The sequence below is a fragment of the Macaca fascicularis genome, chromosome 10 (genome assembly GCF_037993035.2).
Source record: "Macaca fascicularis isolate 582-1 chromosome 10, T2T-MFA8v1.1".
Lineage (NCBI taxonomy): Eukaryota > Metazoa > Chordata > Mammalia > Primates > Cercopithecidae > Macaca > Macaca fascicularis.
Window position 1 is genome coordinate 1,226,098 of NC_088384.1, and position 22,903 is coordinate 1,249,000.

Sequence of the window (22,903 nt, forward strand, 5' to 3'; positions counted from 1 at the left end):
CCGTCTCTACTAAAAATACAAAAAAAAAAAAAAAAAAATTAGCCAGGTGTGGTGGCAGCACCTGTAGTCCCAGCTACTCGAGAGGCTGAGGCAGGAGAATGGCGTGAACCCGGGAGGCGGAGCTTGCAGTGAGCCGAGATCGTGCCACTGCACTCCAGCCTGGGCGACAGAGCCAGACTCCGTCTCAAAAATAAATAAACAAATAGGCAAAAGATCTGCATAAACATTTATTTAAAGAAGCTAACACGAATGACTTAGAAGCACATGATAAGATGCTCAACATCAATAATCTTCAGGGAAATGCCAAACTCATCCACAATAAAGTACGGCTGCAGACCGCCCCCTTGAATGGCTGGAACAATACTAAGCATCGGAGAGGATGTGGAGAACTGGAACCTTTATACATTCCTAGTGGGAATGTAAAACTGTTCAGAAAAGTTTGATAATTTCTCCAAAGTTTGAACATAAACTTACCATACAGCCCAACACTTTCACTCCTACGTATCTACCCCCCAAAAGTGGAAATGTGTGTCCCCACAGAGACTTGGACACAAATGTCACAGCAGCATGAGTCATAATAAGTAAACACTGGAAACAATCCAAATGTCCTTCAAATGGTAAATGGACAAGAAAACGTTATATAAAAATACCATTCATGAGAAGGAATGAACTACTAGTACATGCAACAATATGCATGAGCTCAAAAACATAATGTGAGGTGCAAGAAACCAGGCAGAATAAACTAGTCTATGCATTAGTTTCCAGTTGCTGCCAACACAGGTCCCCACACACATCGTGGCTGATAACCACACACATTTATTACCTTACAGTCCTGTAGCTCACAAATCTGAGATGAGTCTTACAGGACTAAAATCCAGGTGTTGGCTTCCTTTGGGAAGCTCCAGGGAAAATCTGTATCTTCGCTTTTTCCAGCTTGCCCTGCATCCCTTGGTTCATAGTGTCTTCCTCCATCTTTAAAGCCAGCAGCTGAACATCTTCCAGGTTCTTTTTCTCAGATCCTAGCATCACATTGACTTCTCTGACTCTAAGCCTCCTACCTTTCTCTCTCTCTCTCTCTTTCTTTTTTTCCGGAGACAGAGTCTCCCTCTGTCGCCCAGGCTGGAGTGCAATGGCGTGACCTCGGCTCACTGCAACCTCTGCCTCCTGGGTTCAAGCGATTCTCATACCTCAGCTTCCTGAGTAGCTGGGATTACAGGCACCCACCACCATGACTGGCTAATTTCTGTATTTTTCGTAGAGACAGGGTTTCACCGTGTTAGCCAGGATGGTCTCCATCTAGCCAGGATGGTCTCGATCTACTGACCTCATGATCTGCCCGCCTCAGCCTCCCAAAGTGCTGGGATTACAGGTGTGAGCCACCACACCCGGCCAACTACTTTTAATTATATACAAATTAAGGTGCAAATTATTCAGAAAGTTTTAGAAAAAGGGCGTTAACTTTAGGGTAGTTATCATGGGAAGGGGCAGTAACTTGTGGGCATTGCCATGGCAATGGAAACAGATGGTACTGGCAGGCGTGTCTCACGGAGAGGTGCTTTTGCCTCTTCCCAGTTGCAGCCAGTCTTTTTTGTTTTTTGGGTTTTTTTTTTGAGACACAGTCTCCCTCTGTCACCCAGGCTGTACTGCGGTGGCGCAATCTCAGCTCACTGCAACCTCTGCCTCCTGGGTTCAAGTGATTCTCCTGCCTCAGCCTCCCGAGTAGCTGGGACTACAGGCACCAGCCACCACACCTGGCTAATTTTTGTATTTTTAGTACAGATGGGTTTTCACCGTGTTACAGGCGCGGTGGCTCAAGCCTGTAATCCCAGCACTTTGGGAGGCCGAGACGGGCAGATCACGAGGTCAGGAGATCGAGACCATCCTGGCAAACACGGTGAAACCCCGTCTCTACTAAAAATATACGAAAAACTAGCCGGGCGAGGTGGCGGGCGCCTGTAGTCCCAGCTACTTTGGAGGCTGAGGCAGGAGAATGGCGTAAACCCGGGAGGCGGAGCTTGCAGTGAGCTGAGATCCGGCCACTGCACTCCAGCCTGGGCGACAGAGCCAGACTCCGTCTCAAAAAAAAAAAAAAAAAAAAAAAATCGGAATACATCTTACAATGATGGCATACAGTAACCACAGGGGGGAAAAATGCTCAAGACCATTAGTCATACCAGAATACATCTTACAATGACAGTGCAGTAACCACAGGGAAAAAAAATGCGCAAGACCATTAGTAATCAGGAAAATGCAAATTCAAGTCACAAGAATACACAGGTACACTGGCACATGCCTGTAGTTACAGCTACCTGGGGGGGCTGATGCGGGAGGATCCCTTGAGCCTGGGAGTTCCAGGCTGCAGTGAGCCATGATCACATCACTGCACTCCAGCCTGGGTGACAGGATGAGATCTCTTCTCTAAAAATATATATAAAATTTAAAAAATCACGAGATACCACTACCCACTCATTGGCTACAATGAAGACGCTTGGCAACACCAAATGTTGGGAAGGATGTGGAGTAAATGAAACACTTACACAGTGTTGGTAGGACTTTTTATTATTATTTTATTTTTATTTTTTTTGAGACAAAGTCTTGCTCTGTCACACAGCCTGGAGTGCAATGACTCGATTTCGGCTCACTGCAACCTCCGCCTCCCAGGTTCAAGCGATCTCATGCCTCAGCCTCCCGAGTAGCTAGGATTACAGGCGCCTGCCACTATGCCTGGCTAATTTTTGTGTCTTTTAGTAGAAATGGGTTTCACCATGTTGGCCAGGTTGGTCTCAAACTCCTGACCTCAGGTGATCCACCCGCTTGGGCTTCCCAAAGTGCTGGGATTACAGGCATGAGCCACCTCGCCTGGCCTGGTAGGAATGTTTTTAAATGTATGGCTGCTTTGGGAAACGCTAAACATATACCCAGGCTATGCCTCAGCAATTTGGTTTCTACATATGCCCAAGAGAAATGAAAACAAGCCCGGGCAACATGAGACCCCATTTCCACAAAAAGAAAAAAAAATTTAAAAAATAATGGGGTATGGAAGCGTGTGCCTGTAGCCTCAGCTACCCAGGAGACTGAGTGGGAGGACAGCTTGAGCCAGGGGATCGAGGCTGCAGTGAGCTGCAATGGGCCACTGCACTCCAGCCTGAGAGAGAGTGAGACCTTTCCTCTAAAAATAAAAATAAAAGCAACAAGGTCTGGCCTGGCGCAATGGCTCACGCCTGTAATCCCAGCACTCTGGGAGGCCTGGGGGGCAGATCACCTGAGCTCAGGAGTTTCAGACCAGCCTGGTCAAAATGGTGAAACCCTGTTTCTAAAACTAAAAATACAGAAATTAGCCAGGCATGGTGGTGCACGCCTGTAATTCCAGCTACTTGGGAGGCTGAGGCAGGAGAATCATTTGAACCCAGGAAGCGAAGGTTGCAGTGAGCTGAGACCGTGCCATTGCACTCCAGCCTGGGCAACAAGAGCAAAACTCTGTCTCAAAAAAACAACACGTTCATGTGCTGCTCAACGGTGAAGCTACGTCCTGAGAAATGTGTCATTAGGCGATTTTGTTGTGATAAACTTAGATGGGACAGCCTACCCCACACCTAGGCCAGATAATCCGAACAACACGTGGTAATCTTTTATTTATTTATGTATTTGTTTTTGAGATGGAGTCTCGCTCTGTCGCCCAGGCTGGAGTGCAGTGGCACAATTTCGGCTCACTGCAACCTTTGCCTCCGGGGTTGAAGCGATTCTCCTGCTTCAGCCTCCGGAGTAGCTGGGATTACGGTGCCCTCCAGCCACCACACCAGGCTACGTTTTGTATTTTCAGTAGAGACGGGATTTCACCATGTTGGTCAGGCTTGTCTCGAACTCCTGGATTCATGATCCGCCACCCCCGCTCGGCCTCCCAAAGTGGTGGGACGACAGATGTGAGCCCCCGCGTCTGGCCAACACGTGGTAATCTGAAGGGACCACCACAGTATATGCGGCCCGCCTTCCACCGAAACGTCACGAGGCCCACGACTCAAAGGCGTGCTCCATTAAGTTACCGATAGCCCCAAACTCGCCCTTCCACGCCAGGCCTCGAGGTGCTCTGTGGACCACGGTGGGGCCCGTGGCCCTCGCGAGGGAGGGAAGGCGCTCCAGGTTCCCGCGATTCCCCCGGAAAGTGAAACTGCAGAGGCGCCACGTGGACACCGGCGGTCAGACGCGACCCCAGGCCGCACCGGCCCCAGAGGAAACTAGCGGGAGTCCATGGGGCGGGAGCGCGAGTCCGCGGTGGTGGCTGGGCGCTCAGTGAAGACGCCATTCCGCCACGAAAACGCCCGCGACGCCGCTCCGCGGTGGGGCGAGGCGGGCTGGCCGGACCTGCGAAGCCCCACGAGCTCGGCGCCGGCTGGCTGCGGCCTTGCTCTGCCTCCCCGGCCTGGCCGCGAGGCTCCCGCAAGCCGGCATCCGCTAGCACCGGGGCCGACCCGACTCTCTCGGGCCTCAGACGGCTAGGGCCGTGGAAAACTCCGGTGCGGCCTCTTCCCCGGAAGTCCCCCAGTGGGCTCCGGCCGCTCTGGCCCGCGCGCGCCCGGCTCGCTGGTGCCCTGGGCGGCGCCCGGCCGCTGGCGAATCTCCGGCGCTAGGGGGCGCGCGGCCGCGGTGGAGCCGCACTGGGCCGCGGCGGCCGCTCGACTGCTCTGAGACGCGGTCCGGACGCGCACCGCCCCCGCCCGCGTTCCCCCGGCAACCTGCGGCCGCCGCCATGGACGCGCTGTTGGGCACAGGGCCTCGCCGGGCTCGCGGCTGCCTGGGCGCGGCTGGACCCAGGTCTTCAGGCCGCGCGGCGCGGACCCCGGCGGCGCCCTGGGCGCGCTTCTCCGCCTGGCTGGAGTGCGTGTGCGTGGTCACCTTCGACCTGGAGCTGGGCCAGGCGCTGGAGGTGAGCGGGCGCGGGCGGGTGGGCAGGGCTGGGCCGCTCGGGGCCCTCGGCCGCCCCGCACTCTCCCTGGCCTTCGGCCGCCGCCTCCTGGAGGGGCCTCTTCCCCGGGCCTCAAAAGCGCTTCCCAGGCCGAGGAGGGAAGGCCAGCCGCTCGGAGTCGGATGTTGTCTTCACATTGGGATGGAGAATTTTGCATCTCCTGAGTGGCACTCTTTCGATTTTTCTCAGTAAATATCTCACATCTCCCCACTCCATTCCCCACCGGAGTAGTGACACCTTCATCCCCGCAGTGGCTCCCGCCAGAGTCCCGGGCTTACCCTCTGCTCCGCGTCCCATCTCTGGGCATAGGCAAGGCTGACGGCTCCTTCTGCAACAAAGGTCTCGGATCCGTTCTTTTGCTGCCATCACTGATGTCATCCCCGCCCCAGCTGCACCCCAGAGTTTAATCTTTGTTGCTCTCCTGCTTAAAACCCTGCAGCGCCTCCTCGTTCACCTAGAATCGGATCCAGACCCCATAGGCCCTTGTCCCTCGACCTGCGTCTTGTGTTCTTGCTCTTGGGGGTCTGTTCATCGGCTGTGCCCGTGGGCTTTCGATGTGGTCTTCCTACTGCCTGCAGGCCTCCACTCACCTACCCACGCACGCAGCCTCCCTTCCTCCAGGGAGGCCCCGCGGGATGATCTCCTCTGTGTCCTGTATGACACACACGGGAGAGCTGACCAGCACAGGGGAGGCCCACTTGCAGGTGGAGGGAGGCTTTCCCGCACTGGCGGAGGAACCTCCTGAGAGGTAGTGAGCGCTCTATTACTGCAGGTGTCCAAGGTGAGGCCAAATTGTCATCATCAGGAAAGCCAGACAGCGTGTCTCTGTGGTTGGGAGATGCTTTCTAAGGCCCTGCTGAACTCCCAAGAAGCCGTAAGAAGCCTATAATCTTCCAAACAGAAAACAGAAAAGCGCTAACTCTAGCACTCTCTGGAGCGCCTCCCACCACACAACGTCCCCATCAGGTGCACCGTCTCGAACAGCATCACTGGGTGGGGGCTGAGTACCAAGAACTGTGGTGACGGCCGGGCGCGGTGGCTCAAGCCTGTAATCCCAGCACTTTGGGAGGCCGAGACGGGCGGATCACGAGGTCAGGAGATCGAGACCATCCTGGCTAACACGGTGAAACCCCGTCTCTATTAAGAAATACAAAAAAAACTAGCCGGGCGAGGTGGCGGGCGCCTGTAGTCCCAGCTACTCGGGAGGCTGAGGCCGGAGAATGGCGTGAACCCGGGAGGCGGAGCTTGCAGTGAGCTGAGATCCGGCCACTGCACTCCAGCCTGGGTGACAGAGCGAGACTCCGTCTCAAAAAAAAAAAAAAAAAAAAAAGAACTGTGGTGACCTGTCCAGGGTTGAGAGCCCACTTTCTTAGTTCAATACTGTTGCCCAGATTGTTACCCACAAAATCACAAAAGAAGTTAAGAGGCTCCGGCCGGATGCGGTGGCTCACCCCTGTCATCCCAGCACTCTGTGAGGCTGAGGCGGGCAGATTACCTGAGGTCAGGAGTTCAAGACCAGCCTGGCCAGCATGGTGAAACCCCGTCTCTACTAAAAATACAAAAATTGGGCCGGGCGCGGTGGCTCAAGCCTGTAATCCCAGCACTTTGGGAGGCCGAGACGGGCGGATCACGAGGTCAGGAGATCGAGACCATCCTGGCTAACACAATGAAACCCCGTCTCTACTAAAAATACAAAAAAATTAGCCGGGCGAGGTGGCGGGCGCCTGTAGTCCCAGCTACTCGGGAGGCTGAGGCAGGAGAATGGCGTAAACCCGGGAGGCGGAGTTTGCAGTGAGCTGAGATAGTGCCACTGCACTCCAGCCTGGGCGACAGAGCGAGACTCCGTCTCAAAAAAAAAAAAAAAAAAAAAAAAAAAAAAAAAAAAAAAAAATACAAAAATTAGCTGGGTGTGAGGATGGGCGCCTGTAATCCCAGCTACTTGGGAGGCAGAGGAAGGAGAATCGCTTGAACCCAGGAAGCGGAGGTTACAGTGAGCCGAGATCGCACCATTGTACTCAAGCCTGGTGACAAGAGTGAGACTTCATCTCAAAAAACAAAAAACAAACAAAGAAGTTAAGAAGTTCCTGGCCCGGCGCGGTGGCTCAAGCCTGTAATCCCAGCACTTTGAGGGGCTGAGGCAGGCGAATCACAAGGTCAGGAGTTTGAGACCATCCTGGCCAACACAGTGAAACCGCATCTCCACTAAAAATACAAAAATTAGCCGGGCGTGGTGGCAGGCTCCTGTAGTCCCAGCTACTCGGGAGGCTGAGGCAGGAGAATCGCTTGAACCCAGGACGGGGAGGTTGCAGTGAGCTGAGATCACACCACCACACTCCAGTCTGGGTGACAAACTGAGACTCCATCTCAAAAAAAAAAAAGTTAAGAAGTTCCTCTGTTCCTTAAGGCATTCTCGTGTTATTTTCTAAACCCCATTTGAAAAGTTACTTCTGAGCTGTTGAAGGTTGTGTGTGCTTGGGATACCCAGCTCGGACTGGGGGCATGGTCAGCTGGCAGAGTGCTGGGGACCCAGGTCCATGTCCGAAGCCTCCATAGCAGTGACATGGACACCTACAGATCACTGGGTCTGTGCAGAAACCTGGCAGTGGATCCACTGGGGCCTGAGCACATGACTCTTGCTTTTCCTCCCTCCCGTGGAAGTCACGGGGAAGATTGAGGTCGTTTTAGTCACTTACAGACTTTTAGGGAGCACCCACTGTGCACTCAGTCACAGCTCAGCCCAGCTAAGCACCGCAAAGTCCCAGGGCTGTGCTTGGTTCTGCGACGTGGAAGGAAGACCCTAGTTGGGATGCATGCAGCTCAGAGGATGGAATGGGCTTAGGTAAATAAGTCTTGGACGCCGAAAAGAGACAGGGGAGGGGGTCCTGTTTCAGGTAACCCCTCTCCCAAAATGGCAACATAAGCAAAAGGCAAAGAGCTGGTGATTCAGCTACTCATTCAGTAAATCACTTTGAAGGCCAAGTGCAGTGGCTCACGCCTGTAATCCCAGAACTTTGGGAGGCCGAGGTGGGCGGATCACCTGCGTTCAGGAGTTTAAGACCAGCCTGACCAACATGGAGAAACCCTGTTTCTACTAAAAATGCAAAATTAGCCGGGCATGTTGGCTCATGCCTGTAATCCCAGCTACTCAGGAAACTGAGGCAGGAGAATCGCTTGAACCCAGGAGACAGAGGTTGCGGTGAGCTGAGATTGCACCATTGCACTCCAGCCTGGGCAACAAGAGCAAAACTCCATCTCACAAAAACAAAACAAAACAAAAAACCGTAAATCACATTAAGCAGCTATCACCAGCCCAGCCCCACAATACTGGTGCCCAGCACATGAGAAGACAAGGCTCTAGCCCTCTAGGAGTTCACACTATATGCCAGTGATATGGAGAGTAAGTGGTTCAGGGTCCATAGTGCTCACAGGATACCCTCGCAACTGTACACATGGGGGCACCGTGGAAATGAGTGCAGTGCAGCCTGCTTGTGAGATGAGGCGTCCAGCTTGAGAGGGGTCAGCAGGGCTGTGGGGTGACAAGGGGTCTGGCTTGAGAGGGGCTGGGCAGGACTGTGGAGTGACTGGAGTGTACAGGTCAGCTTAGGAAAGGGCCTGGCTCCGCCTTCTCAGCTTTTGAAAACTCACCTCTTGGGCCGGGCACAGTGGTTCCTGCCTATAATCCCAGTACTTTCAGAGGCCGAGGTGGGAGGATCACTTGAGGCCAGGTGTTCCAGACTAGCCTAGGAAACATAGTGAGACCCTGTCTCTACCAAAAATAAAAATAAATTAGCCAGGTGTGGTGGCATGCACCTGTAGTTACAGCTACTCAGGAGGCTCAGGCTGTAGGATTGCTTGAGCCCAGGAATTCAAGGCTGTGGTGAGCCATGATCACTGCACTCCAGCCTGGGTTATGAGAACCTGTCTCAAAACAAAATTAAAAGAAAAAAAAAAGGCTAGGCTTGCTGGCTTATGCCTGTAATCCTAGCACTTTGGAAGCCCAAGGTGGGAGGAGCACTTAAGGCCAGGAGTTCTAGACCAGCCTGGTCAATATAGCAAGACCCACATCTCTACAAAAAAATACAAAATGAGGCCAGGTGTGGTGGCTCACGCCTGTAATCTTAGCACTTTAGGAGGCTGAGGCAGGGGGATCGTGTGAGCTCAGAAGTTTGAGACCAGCCTGGGCAACATGGTGAAACCCCATCTCTACTAAAAATACAAAAGATTAGCCGGGCATTGTATGCCTGTAATCCCAGCTACTCTGGAGGCTGAATTAGGAGAATTGCTTGAACCCGGGAGGTGGAAGTTGTAGTGAGATGAGATCGTGCCACTGCACTCCAGCCTGGGTGACGGAACTGGAGCGCAGCTCTCAAAAAAAAAAAAATCAAGCCTGTAATCCCAGCACTTTGGGAGGCCGAGACGGGCGGATCACGAGGTCAGGAGATCGAGACCATCCTGGCTAACACGGTGAAACCCCGTCTCTACTAAGAAATACAAAAAACTAGCCGGGCGAGGTGGCGGGCGCCTGTAGTCCCAGCTACTCTGGAGGCTGAGGCCGGAGAATGGCGTGAACCCGGGAGGCGGAGCTTGCAGTGAGCTGAGATCCGGCCACTGCACTCCAGCCTGGGCTACAGAGCGAGACTCCGTCTCAAAAAAAAAAAAAAAAAAAAAAAAGAGCCAGGCATGGTAAAAGAGCCAGGCATGGTGGCACACACCTGTTGTCTCAGCTACTCAGGAGGCTGAGGTGGGAGAACTGCTTGAGTCCAGGAGTTGGAGGTTGAGCCTGTCTGTTAAAAAACAAAAAACAAGCCGGGTGCAGTGGCTCACACCTGTAATCCCAGCACTCTGGGAGGCCAAGGCGGGCGGATCACGAGGTCAGGATATCGAGACCATCCTAGCTAACACAGTGAAACCCCGTCTCTACTAAAAATACAAAAAAACGGCCGGGCGCGGTGGCTCAAGCCTGTAATCCCAGCACTTTGGGAGGCCAAGGCGGGTGGATCACGAGGTCAGGAGATCGAGACTATCCTGGCTAACATGGTGAAACCCCGTCTCTACCAAAAATACAAAAAACTAGCTGGGCGTGGTGGCGGGCGCCTGTAGTCTCAGCTACTTGGGAGGCTGAGGCGGGAGAATGGCGTGAACCCGGGAGGCGGAGCTTGCAGTGAGCCGAGATCACGCCACTGCACTCCAGCCTGGGAGACACAGCGAGACTCCGTCTCAAAAAAAAAAAAAAAAAAAAAAAAAAAAAAAAAAAAAAAAAAAAAAAAAAAGCCGGGCATGGTGGCAGGAGCCTGTAGTCCCAGCTACTCAGGAGGTTGAGGCAGGAGAATCGCTTGAACCCGGAAAGTGGAGCTTGCAGTGAGCGGAGATCACATCATTACACTCCAGACTGGTGACAGAGCAAGACTCCGTCTCAAAAAAAAAAAAAAAAAAAGTCCAACCAAATAGAAAACAGATGGATTCTCATCAGCGCTGCATTCAGCCCACCAGGACAGGACACACTGGCTTCCAGGAGCCATGCTGTACATGAGGGTGAAGATGAGAGACAAGGAGGCTCTCGCATAGGAGAACAGCTTTGACCCCGGGGATCCCGAGGGTGGCCAGGCCATACCTTCAGAACTGCTCCCTGGATGTGCCTTCTCTAAGCCAAGCTCCCACCCGCAGTCTTCCTCAGTGACTGCTCACCAGGAGCAGAGACCGGTGCAGGCTGCCTCAGGTGAAAAGGGCGAGACCCTTGCGGAAGCCCGAGCAGGGCACAGCCTGGCCTGGGAGGCCTGCATGCCCTCAGGATCAGCTCCAGGTGTCCCTTCACCTTGGCATGCCCAACCCCAGGTAGCCTGACCCCTGGCTCAGTACTCAGCTTCAGGCTGTAACTGGGCCCCAGGGCTACTCCCAAAGATGATGAGCCTGAGAATGTGGGTTTCCCTGGTCAGACATGCTGAGGGCCCCCGGGCATGGGCATGGAGCTCAGAGGCCACAAGCCCCCGTGACCAGCAGACCAGGTACAGAGTCCTGACCTGAGGCAGAGGGTACCTGCCTTTCCTCAGCCCTCCTCAGTGCGGACACATGAAGGCTCAGACTGAGTGGCCCTATATCCCCAGCCCCTCACGGAGCTATCCTGAGGCGCCCCTGTGGGTCCAGCCTACTCCCAGCTTCCTCCTCCGTCTTCCTCCTGACCATTCCTTGGTGCCTGTTTAGCTCCCCTCCACCCACCTGTCCTAGTAGACCTCAGAGACCTCATCACATATGCCACAAACACTGTATTTGGGGAGGGTCTGTTCTGTGCCAGGTGTTGGGAGGCAGAAGTAACCAGGACAGGGTCCCTGCCTTAAAGAGATTTGCTCTGCGTTGGAAGAGACAAAGCAGGACCGACCACAGTAGCAAGCCCAGAGCAAACAAAAGCAGAGCTATTTTCACAGAGCAAGCGGGGCACAGTGGCTCACGCCTGTACTCCCAGCACTTCAGGAGGCTCAGGTGGGAGGATTGCTTGAGCCTAGAAGTTCAAGGCTGCAGTGAGCTGTGATTGCGCCGCTGCGCTCCAGCCTGGGTGACGGAGCGAGACCCCGTCTCTCAAAAAAAAATGGCAGATGCTGGCCGGGCGTGGTGGCTCACGCCTGTAATCCCAGCACTTTGGGAGGCCGAGGTGGGCGGATCACAAGGTCAGGAGATCGAGACCACGGTGAAACCCCGTCTCTACTAAAAATACAAAAAATTAGCCGGGCGCGGTTGTGGGCGCCTGTAGTCCCAGCTACTCGGGAGGCTGAGGCAGGAGAATGGCGTGAACCCGGGAGGCGGAGCTTGCAGTGAGCCGAGATCGCGCCACTGCACTCCAGCCTGGGCGACAGAGCGAGACTCCGTCTCAAAAAAAAAAAAAAGAAAAAATTAGCCGGGCGCAGGGGCGGGCGCCTGTAGTCCCAGCTACTCGGGAGGCTGAGGCAGGAGAATGGCGTGAACCCGGGAGGCAGAGCTTGCAGTGAGCCGAGATTGCGCCACTGCACTCCAGCCTGGGCGACAGAGCGAGACTCCATCTCAAAAAAAAAAAAAAAAAATTGGCAGATGCTTTCATCCAGGGCCTGGCTCCTCACTGTTTGGGGGCTCAGGGCACATCTTGGAAGAAGCCTTATTATAGCCTAAATTCAACTCAGTGGAGAAGTTGGGCAGATGGGATGAGGAGGGGACAGTGTACAGAGGCCCTCCCAGCAGGCTTCAGACAGCCCAGGAGACACTGCAGGGTCCACTGGGAATGGGGGCCCTGGGAGGTCCCTAGACGGAAAGTGGTCCACGTGTGCATGGACCTGCTGGGCTGGGCTCCCAGGGTCACCTGCCCCACCTGCTGCCTCTGTCAGTGCACACCTGTCTTCCAGGTCATTCAGCGCCTGCTTAGTGTCATGCTCTCCCCCACTGTCCACTCCTGGGGGTGCAGGGCTTGTCCGGCTGGGCACTCACTGGGCACTGCAGGTGGGGCACAGGCCCTGGCAGGGGGAGGCTGGGTGAAGACTACTGAGCACAATGGGGAGAGGGCCTGACGGCAGGCTGCCATCATGGAGCAGGGGTGCTTCCGGGCCTGCATCTGAGCAAAAGCTTGGGGAGCAGCATGTCCGGGGCTCTCTGGTTTGGCAGGTGGTGATGGAGATGGAGGACCAGCCAGGTAGGGCCCTGTGACCGTCCCGGGTGAGGGGCCTCTGGATCCCTGAAGCACTACCCTTCTGATGTCTGATGCTGTGAACTGATGTCTGGGTGTGTAGGGGCAGGGGGGCCCAACTACAGTTTGGGCAAGAGGTGGTTGAGTGGCTGTGAGGACCAGGGGTGTGAGAAAGGGGTCAGGAAGCCCACCCCATTGTGCTGGCCTCTTACTGAGAGGGACCTGGGGAGGTGAGAGTAGAGAAGCCTCCGGCTGGCAGGGGAGTTGCCTGGGGACTGGTGCCTGGAGGTCAGAGAGAGGAGCGGGTCAGCAAGGAGCTGGGCACAGTAGCCAGAGAAGATGGTGTGGGGAGGACGCAGCACGCTGTTGGAGCAGGGAGCCGGGGGCGAGCCAGCACCATGGCACTGACCTGCGCCCCAGAGACAGATGCTGCAGCTGCTGGGGTGGTCCCAGTCCAGCGGATGCCATCAAGGGGTGTTGCCTCCTTGGGCAGATGGCGTCACCAGGCGCTCTGTCTTCCTCTGCAGCTGGTGTATCCAAATGACTTCCGGCTCACAGACAAGGAGGTGAGTCCTGGCCCTCTTGGGAATGGACGGGACCCAGGAGTGGGTCGGCCCTCACCGGGTTTTGTATGTTTCAGAAAAGCAGCATCTGCTACCTGTCTTTTCCCGACTCACACTCAGGTAGGTGACCCCATCTTTACTGGGGCTGGACATGAAGCCAGCTGGGCGTCCCTGTAGCCCAGGCCAGGGGCATCACGGCTGCCTAGGCTGCCCATGTGCAGAGTGCCACAGGGGGTGGGCAGCACCAGCCCCATGCCCACTCAGTGGAGGCACCCAGATCTCCGCGTTGCAGCAGGTCAGGCAGGTCCCCAGATGCACGTGGAAAGGGTGTCTCTCTGCAGAGACCAACAGTCTCCTACACCCCACACAGTGGCCACAAGGGGCTGGGCCTCCCTCTCGCTCCTGCCCTGGGGCATAGACATCTGGGTAACCATTTTCTAGTGCCTGGTTTCTGTCTCAAGCATGTTGAGCCAATCTCCCAGATAGGCTGAAGGTGCGTTTCTGTGCGAACATATACTAAGGCCTGTAGGTGCAGGGTGTGCAGGAGTCAGAATAGGAGCCCACTGGGAAACACAGGCCCCTTCAGCTGGGCATTCTTTCTGAGGCTTTTTTTTTTTATTTTTGAGATAGAGTCTGACTCTGTCACCCAGACTAGAGTGCAGTGGCGCAGTCTCAGCTCACTGCAACCTGCACCTCCCGTGTTCAAGTGATTCTCCCGCCTCAGCCTCCCAAGTAGCTGGAATTACAGGCGTGTGCCACCATGCCTGGCTACTTCTTGTCTTTTTAGTAGAGACAGGGTTTCACTGTGTTGGCCAGGCTGGTTTCTGGCTAACAGCAGAGGCCAGGCTCGCAGGGCCCTTGCTCCCCGGTCCCCAGCTCCCGGCCCTGACGTGTGGTGGGCTGCCCCCTTCTCAGGCTGCCTTGGAGACACTCAGTTCAGCTTCCGCATGCGCCAGTGTGGAGGGCAGAGGAGCCCCTGGCATGCCGACGATAGGCACTACAACAGCAGGGCCCCCGTGGCACTGCAGGTGAGCACTGGGCTGCGTCTCTGGCCTGCTTCTCTTCCCCTGCTCCCCACGGGTCCTGCCAGGGTCAGGCTGGTGGGAGAAGCCCCTTCGGAGTGCCTGGGCACTGTGTGGCAGGAGAGGAGCTGGCCATGCCCCGCTGACCCTGCAGTCCCAGGCACCAGTCCCAACTGAGGATGGGCCAGCTCTTCCGGGGTCTCCCCAGGGTCCCTGGGGCTTTCCCTTGGCACCACACATCCGTGACTGGGCATCTGCATAGTTGAACAGGGGCCCACGTGAACCTCCCAGGGCCCCCAGCACCCTGAACCCCTCTCCCCTACACCAGCAGACTCCCTGCTGTATCAGCAGGGCTGTTACCCACCTTCTGAGCCCAGGACCTCCTGGCCTCCGCCTTGGTGGCCAGAGGGCAGGGACAGAAGCTCCAGGAGCCTTCTGGTTCTCCAGGCTCCCATCTGCTGCCGTCCCTGCATGCTTCTTGCCACTCCCAGCCCTGGGGCTGGCCAGGTGGTCTGAGTGGGGCATGGCCTGGCTAACCCTTGCTCCTTCCAGAGGGAGCCGGCGCACTACTTTGGCTACGTGTACTTCAGACAGGTGAAGGACCGCTCCGTGAAGAGGGGCTACTTCCAGAAGGTGCGCTGCCTGGTCACTCTGGGCTGGCGCCTCAGAGAGGCAGGAGCTGGCAGGCAGCAGGAGGGACTGTGGGGCGGGCAAGGGGTCCTGAGCCTCCAGCAGTGCCCACCCCTCCTGCAGCCCCACCTGGGCTGTGTCCAGCTCTCCTTGCAGCCCCCTCTGCCCTGTCCTTGCCTGGCGTGGCACCCGAGGCCCTTATGTCCCGGTCCAGGACATTTCTGCCCCTCACTGATGGCTGGAGGGTCATGTCAGGGTCAGGACAACCCAACCTGGAAGCCATAGGCCAAGAGTAAAAGCTGCTCAGCCCCTTGGGAGATCATTCCAGAAATTCTGGCCACCATGCGTTTCCCTCCGAAGGCCCTAGGGTCCAGCTGCCCCAGCCGCCACCCAGGGAGTTCAGGGTTGGGTTTTCTCCTGTCTGATAATTCTGGGGTCTGAGTCAGGCCGTTCCCGGGGCAGCTGTCTTGCGGAGCTGGTGGGACATGCTACCCTGGGCCAGCTCCAGGTGAGCGTGGCTTCAGGGGTCCCCGTGGGCTCCTGAGTGGCTGGGGTGAGTGAGGCCTGGAGCTGGGGGCCTCTAACTGGCCCCGTGGCCCCGCAGTCTTTGGTGCTGGTGTCCCGCCTGCCCTTTGTCCGGCTGTTCCAGGCGCTGCTAAGCCTCATTGCCCCTGAGTACTTTGACAAGCTGGCGCCCTGCCTGGAAGCAGGTGAGTGGCCATCAGGTATGGCCATCGCGGTCTCATCATCCCAGCTGTGGCCCCTGGTGGGCCTGACAGCAGCTTCTCCTTGGGGAGGGTCCTGACGCCGGCTACTGCATCCGCAGTGTGCAGTGAGATCGACCAGTGGCCGGCGCCTGCACCTGGGCAGACCCTGAACCTACCTGTCATGGGCGTTGTTGTCCAGGTGAGAGTCAGCTGGCTGGGGAGCAGGCTCTGCAGGTGTGTGGGGAGGCCTTACTCCCTCTGGCAGCTGCTCCCTCCTTCTCCCAGGTGCGCATCCCATCCAGGGTGGACAAGTCCGAGTCCAGTCCTCCGAAGCAGTGTGATCAAGAGGTGGGAGCTGAGGTGGAGGCGGAGCTGAGAGGGCTTCACCCGATTGAGTCCTGCTCCTGGGCTGGGTGGTCCCACACCTGCCTCCCTGGTCCACCCTGCGGGGTGGTCAAACCCAGGCAAAGCCACAGCCTGTGCCTTGGTGTAGGGCTGGGCGCTCTCCACCCTCCCCTGCGCTGTGAGGCAGGGGCTGCTTGGGGCCCAAGGGGTGCCAGCCCCCCTTGGCCCTGACCTACACTCCCCTCCTCTCAGAACCTGCTGCCAGCCCCAATGGTTCTTGCTAGCGTCCACGAGCTGGACCTGTTCAGGTGAGTCCCCTAGGGTTCTGCATGCTGCTTTGGGGGAGCTCACTCTGTGCACGTGCAGGTACGTGTGTGCGTGTGTGTGTGTATGGCCAGCGCCATGTGGGGACTGCCCAAGGGAGGCAGCGCTCATCCTGAGTAACCCTTGGGACAGTTCTGGAAGGAAGAAGGGAGAACTGTGTAGAAGAGGAAGCACGTGCCACGTGGCTGCAGCCAGCGGAGATGGGCACAGTGGGCAGGAGGTCCTGAAAGGCAGCCAGCGGAGATGGGCACGGTGGGCAGGAGGTCCTGAAAGGCAGCCAGCGGAGATGGGCACGGTGGGCAGGAGGTCCTGAAAGGCAGTGTCAGGAGAGGCTGTTAGGAGCGGATGCCTGAGTCTGCCTTCACTGCCTCTGGGCGAGTCTGCAAGGGAGGCTGGGCTTTGAGACCATCCTGCTCTGTGGAGGGCCCAGCAGGAGCCAGGGCTGCACTTGGGATGGGCACAGGGAGACCAGAGGGGTCCAGGTGGCTACCCCCCATCCCAGGTCAGCAGCCCCTGCCCCGGCCCTGGGGCCACTTTAGGACAGCTGGTCCCTCATAGGTGGGTCCAGGTTGAGTCCCCCATTCCCAGGCCCAGGCCCAGCACAGGTGGACTGTCGGAGCTCGGGGTGGCCATGATAACCCGAGACACTCACATCTTCAGACAGATCTGTCTTCATCTGGCGCAGCGTGCCGTGTTCACCGGCGCCTGGGTGAACACATGGGAGAGCAGGGCCAGGGCCAGGAGTCTCAGCCCCTTCCTGACCTCCCCGACCTTCCTGCCCGGCCCCAGGTGCTTCCGGCCTGTGCTGACTCACGTGCAGACACTGTGGGAGCTTGTGCTCCTTGGGGAGCCCCTGCTGGTCCTGGCACCCTCGCCCGACGTGTCCTCAGAGATGGTGCTGGCCTTGACCAGGTACCACCTTGGCTCGGTCCTGGCTGGGGTCACTGGACCATCGCGGCTGTGCCTCACCTGCTTCCTGTGCTCCTGCCCACAGCTGCCTGCAGCCCCTCAGGTTCTGCTGCGACTTCCGTCCCTACTTCACCATCCATGACAGCGAGTTCAAGGAGTTCACCACACGCACGCAGGCCCCGTAAGTGCCGCCTCCGCCCCACCTCTCTCGTCCTTGCTGCACCTTCCTGGACCTCTGTCTCTGCCTCTTCTCTCTCTCTCTGTCTAGACCAAACGTGGTCCTGGGAGTCACAAACCCTTTCTTTATCAAAACACTCCAGCACTGGCCCCACATCCTCCGAGTCGGGGAGCCCAAGATGTCAGGTCAGGCTCCCGGGGAGGTGCAGGGGGTGATGCTCAGAAGCCTCATTGAGTGTGGGGCTGCCTCAGAGCCCATGGCCAGAGCTGCGGGCATTGAGGCCTGGCCACCGGGCATGTCTCGTAGGAGACCTTCCTAAGCAAGTCAAGCTGAAAAAGCCTTCAAGGTTGAAGACCCTGGACACTAAGCCAGGTCTGTGTTCCCCTCGACCTGGAGCCCCTCCACGGTGGAGGGGCCTGTCTTGTACCTGGTGGGTCTCCCGGGTGGGGCAGCCCAGCCTCCCGACCCCTGCTCCTCTCCCAGGACTCAGCAGCAGAGCCCAGACCCCTCAGCCCGGTCCCCCGACCCCTGCTCCTCTCCCAGGACCCAACAGCAGAGCCCAGACCCCTCAGCCCGGCCCCCCGACCCCTGCTCCTCTCCCAGGACTCAGCAGCAGAGCCCGGACCCCCTCAGCCCGGCCCCCCGACCCCTGCTCCTCTCCCAGGACTCAGCAGCAGAGCCCGGACCCCTCAGCCCGGCCCCCCGACCCCTGCTCCTCTCCCAGGACTCAGCAGCAGAGCCCGGACCCCTCAGCCCGGCCCCCCGACCCCTGCTCCTCTCCCAGGACTCAGCAGCAGAGCCCGGACCCCTCAGCCCGGCCCCCGACCCCTGCTCCTCTCCCAGGACTCAGCAGCAGAGCTCGGACCCTCGGACCCTCGGGGAGGGGGCGCCTTCTTGTCTTCTTCAGTGGGTCCCTGTGTCTGGGGTGGGGTGGGTGAGATTTTCAGGTGCAGCCAAGGGCATGGGGCTGCAGGCAGATGAGACCCCCACCCTGGCTCCTCTGTGGGGCTGCAGGAGTGTGGGAGGGGGGCCCTTGAAAGGCGGGGCGCCAGCTGTGCCCTCCCGCCAGGCCTCTACACCGCGTACACAGCCCACCTCCACCGCGACAAGGCGCTGCTTAAACGGCTGCTCAAGGTATGGGCTGTGGCGGGAGGGGGCTGGGGACGCAGGGAGTCGGGTGGTGTGAGGTGCAGCAAGGGCCTGGCCCCCCTTCCCTGCAGGGCGTGCAGAAGAAGCGGCCATCAGATGTGCAGAGCGCCCTGCTGCGGCGGCACCTCCTGGAGCTCACCCAGAGCTTCATCATCCCTCTGGTGAGGCACGGGGCTGGGGGGGAAGGGGCTGGAGGGGAACGGAGCTGGGGGAGATGGGACAGGGGAGGATGGGACTCGGGGGCACGGGGCTGGGGGGAATGGGTCCCCGGGCTCACTCCCCTCCCTTCCCCACCCAGGAGCACTACATGGCCAGCCTCATGCCCCTGCAGAAGAGCATCACGCCCTGGAAGGTGGGGGTCCTGTGGGGTCCATGGAGGGCGGGTTCCCTTCCTCACCCGGAGAAGGGAAGGTCTGGAGCAGGAGGCCATGGCTGTGTAGGAGACACAGGGCTCAAGGCCATCATGTTGTGAAACTGAGGGCCACAGGGCAGGTGGCTGGCGGGACCCTTGGAGGGGCTCAGGGTCTGCGCCCTGGGAAGGGCTATCCTGGGATCTGTGCCAGGCAGGGTGGGGGCTGGGGGTATTCAGAAGTGGTGAGGAGCGTGTCTGGGCAGCGTACCGGGTGCAGGCCTGTGAGGCCGAGTTCCCACATGCTGGCTCACCCACCCCCAATCAGACTCCCCCCCAGATCCGGCCCTTCAGCCAGGATGACTTCCTGCGTAGCCTGGAGCATGCCGGGCCCCAGCTCACCTGCATCCTCAAGGGCGACTGGCTGGGTCTCTACAGGTGGGTGGACTGCGGGTGCAGCCTCAGCCTTCCTTGGTCCCCAGGGTCAGCCCCGCGGCCCTGCCTGCCCGTCCCCAGGGTCAGCCCTGTGGCCCTGCCTGTCCGTCTCCAGGCTCAGCCCCGCGGCCCTGCCTGTCTGTCCCCAGGGTCAGCCCTGTGGCCCTGCCTGTCCGTCCCCAGGGTCAGCCCCGGGGCCCTGCCTGTCAATCCCCACAGGCGGTTTTTCAAGTCCCCCCATTTTGACGGCTGGTACCGGCAACGGCACAAGGAGATGGCCCTGAAGCTGGAGGCCCTGCACCTGGAGGCTATTTGTGAGGCGGTGAGGGAGGCTGGGGGTTGGGGAGGGCCAGAACATGGTGGGGGTGGGCACAGGCCCAGGGCAGTGGGGGGCCTTGCTGACAGCAGACCCCATCTTACCCTGCAGAACATCGAGACCTGGATGAAAGACAAGTCCGAGGTGGAGGTCGTGGACCTGGTCCTGAAACTTCGTGAGAAGCTGGTAAGATGCCTCCCAGCCTTGTCCCAGCACCACTAGCCTGGCACGGAGCTGCGCCTGCCCTGACCACAGCTGCCCCTGCAGGTGCGGGCTCAGGGCCACCAGCTCCCTGTGAAGGAGGCAACGCTGCAGCGGGCCCAGCTGTACATCGAGACGGTCATCGGCTCCCTGCCCAAAGACCTGCAGGCCGTCCTGTGCCCTCCCTAGGACAGAGCCAAGGGCCACGGTCCCAGGGTCCTAGGTCTGCCTGAGCCTCCTGCTCCCCAGTGGCGGCGGCACTGGGCCAAGCACACGCTCCCCTTCCTTGGCCCCCCGCCCAGACTGCAGGCTCCTCCATTGTCTCAGCAGTAAAGGCGACATTTGGAACCACAGCATGGCCCTGACCGTAGGGATTCCGTGCAGGCGGAGCCTTGCCTCCTCCTGGGCCCCACCTGGCCTCCACAGACCTTAGGCTGGGACTGGGGTGGGGACAGGCTGGGAGCCCTCGCTGATGTGGGTGCGTCTACCGTCTGCCCCTCCCGGTGCCCATCTGTTGGCCCCCAAGCCCCCTGCACTGTGTGTGGTGGTTCCTTCAGCCCAACAGGCTGCCCAGGACAGGAGGGACCCTCTCCTGACCAGCCGCCGACTCGTCTTATCTGGGGTGGGAGGCTGTTTTGCACACCGTCATCAACTTGAGAAGGAGAGAGACTGCTTTGCAGTGTGAAGAGCTCTGCCCACCACCCCTGATGCCCCTCTGGGCCCCCACCTGCTTGGGGCTGTGGTTTGTTGGGAGGTAGGGGTTGGGCAGGGGGCGGTGTGGGGCCCAGCACCTCTGCTAGGAGAGCTGGCTCAGCCTGGCCCTCAGAGGGTCCACAGCACCTTCCTGGTTCCCAGTCCTGGAGCCCCCACCATGCGCCAGCTCCATATGTCCCTCCTGGGAGGTGGACAAGGCTCCTGTCGTCCAAGTGTGTCCGTCCATGCCCCACATGCAGCCCAAGGGGCTCTGGACTTCGGCTTGACCCTGCCTTTGGCTGAAGCCTGCATGTCTCCCTTTCCTTGGTAAGGGGTGAAGATCCCTAAGAGCCACCTCTGGGTCATGTGCTCCCCCTGTGACACCTGCAGGCACTGAGGCCCATGGGTACGGTGTTGGCACTGCGCAGCACACGGTGACGGTACTGTCAGGGCTCCGGACAGCCAAGCCCCGCTCAGCATCACACACTGTGTGCCCAGGAATAGGTCCCCTGACCACTCAGACCCTCAGACTCCTTGCCTGAGCGACCCAGCAGTGCAGATGCCCGACATGGTGCTGGGAGGGTCACTCATGGAGAATGGGCTTTGTACCCTGCGAAGCCGGGCAGGTGCTGGCCAGGGGACACAGGACTGGGGGAAGGACTTTTCTTTTTCTTCTGAGGCCCCCATTCAGTCTGTAGAAGGTAGCCTTCGTTCAGCACGCGTGCGCAATGTACTGTTTGTGTTCTCATTGGTGGTCTCGGACCACATCCTCCAGCCAGGCGGTGTAGAGTGAGCACTGCCAGCCACTTCAGTGCAGGGCGTGACCGAGCCACGAGGACAGCGGGGTCAGGTGTCTGGATGACAGGTAGTTCTCAGAACTTGGTACATGTCAACTTGTCCAGCCAGACTGCGCCTAGGACAGCCTGTCCCTGTCACCATTCTACAGACAAGGACACAGAGGCAGCCGGGAGGGTGACAAAGGGGAGCTGTCGAGCCCAGATGTCTGGTGCAGGGTCCAAGGACGTGACCACGTTAAACAGAACACGTAGAGGCTGAGGCGGCAAACCTGTTCTGTGGCGGGGCAAGCCGGGGACCTGAGGGTGAGAAAGGTCCCGGCCTCAAATTCTGCTTGGGCCTCCCAACTGTAGCATGGGGGGACCAGCCTCCCTACTGAGGGCTTGGTCTCTAGAGGGTCTGCAGAGATGCTGGCACCTCCTGTGTGACCAGCTTGAACACTGACCTCCGTAAGATGGGGCCTGGGGGCCAGTATAGGCCCTGCCATCAGCTGCCCTCCACCAGGGCCCTCTGCAAAAGCCTTGTGCTGGTGGCCCGTCCCCTGAGTACCACCACTTCAAGGTGTCGAGGAAGCTTGGGAAGACAATCCGCCCCTCTCACAACTGTGGCCCCCCTTTGGGGAGTGTACCCCAAGGACCACGGTGGCATGTGCTTCCCCACACCACAGTCTCACCTCATGGCTTTCTGAGGGCTGCCCCACAGCACAGAGGGCTGCAGACCCACAGGGCTGCAGGGAGGAGCTTCAGGCTAGTCTCCGAACCCCCCAGGGACCCTGGCCACTGTCTGTCCAGAAACGCACAAGCAGATTTCCCTGGAGGGCTCTGGTAAGGCCACATAGGTGGGCGGGTGGGAGACTTGGTGGGGGGCACTGGGCCAGGCGGCCAGCATTGCCCTGGGCAGAAGCCAAGGCTAAGGTGGAGGGTAGTGTCCCAGCCCCTCTTCCTCAGGGCCTGTCCCCACCTATGCAGAAGAGGCCTGGGGTGGAATGTGGCCTGGGGTGAATGGGTGAGGGCTGGGCATGGAGATCTGCCAGCTCCATCTGTCCCGATGCCTCTTGTGGCCCCCCAGTGTCAAGGCCGCTCTGAGTTGGCTGAGCCTCTGTCCAGGGCTGGGCCATGGCCCTCCCCTCCCCACGCACACCAGGCCAGGGGCAGGCAGTGAAGAGACAGGAAGGCCCAGAAAGCTCTACCCCTGGCCACAGTGCCAGCCCCCGCAGGCAAGAGGGCTTGCTGGGCAGAACTGTTGGCAAGGGTGAGGACTGCTGTGGTTACAGGCCTCCTGAAGGACAGGGACCACAGAACCCAGAGGGTGGAGAGAGCTGGGAGCAGGTCTGGAGTGGGGCTGGGGGCTGAGGATGCACACAGGGCGTGCTCAGGGACAGGAAGGACAGCTGCTCAGCCTCAAGCTTCCTGCTGGCTATTTAAAGACTCCCTTTTGGTCTAGAACAGAGGCCTTCCCACGGCTTTGGTATTAAAATGTCCTTTTGTGACACAGGGCTTGTCTTTTCCTTTTTTGATAAAATGTTGGCAACCTTGTCAGACCCTGGTAATTTTGGGGTCCTCTGCAGTGAAGGGGAGGGTGGCCGCAATGTGGATTGTGGTTCAAGGCCCAAGGGAAGATTTGGGCAGGAACAAGGCCTGGCTGCTTGAGGGTGAGAGAAGGCAGAGACCGAAAGAACTAAGTCA

At 58.4% G+C, this 22,903-nt stretch overlaps 1 protein-coding gene across 50 annotated transcripts; it reads left to right on the forward strand.

The window, feature by feature from the left end:
• Window positions 1-4,716: 4,716 nt before the first annotated feature.
• DENND6B (DENN domain containing 6B) lies at window positions 4,717-22,709 on the forward strand. Of its 50 annotated transcripts, none has more exons than XR_012418529.1 (20): window positions 4,717-4,921; window positions 13,130-13,168; window positions 13,243-13,285; window positions 14,042-14,193; window positions 14,740-14,820; window positions 15,422-15,527; window positions 15,644-15,723; window positions 15,810-15,872; window positions 16,122-16,177; window positions 16,983-17,105; window positions 17,188-17,283; window positions 17,371-17,465; window positions 17,587-17,652; window positions 17,764-18,414; window positions 18,501-18,590; window positions 18,728-18,781; window positions 19,107-19,216; window positions 19,363-19,535; window positions 19,641-19,715; window positions 19,797-22,709. XR_012418529.1 is itself a non-coding variant. In XM_065521932.1 (20 exons), the coding sequence occupies exons 1-20, from the start codon at window positions 4,745-4,747 to the stop codon at window positions 19,917-19,919; spliced, it is 1,833 nt and encodes a 610-aa protein (XP_065378004.1). In that variant the 5' UTR covers window positions 4,717-4,744; the 3' UTR covers window positions 19,920-22,709. The 50 variants fall into 50 exon arrangements, 8 of the variants coding, with proteins under 8 accessions (XP_065378004.1, XP_065378005.1, XP_065378006.1 ...); XR_012418528.1 differs by having other exon boundaries at window positions 19,433-19,535; XR_012418531.1 differs by having other exon boundaries at window positions 17,824-18,414; window positions 19,433-19,535.
• The last annotated feature ends 194 nt before the right edge of the window (window positions 22,710-22,903 follow it).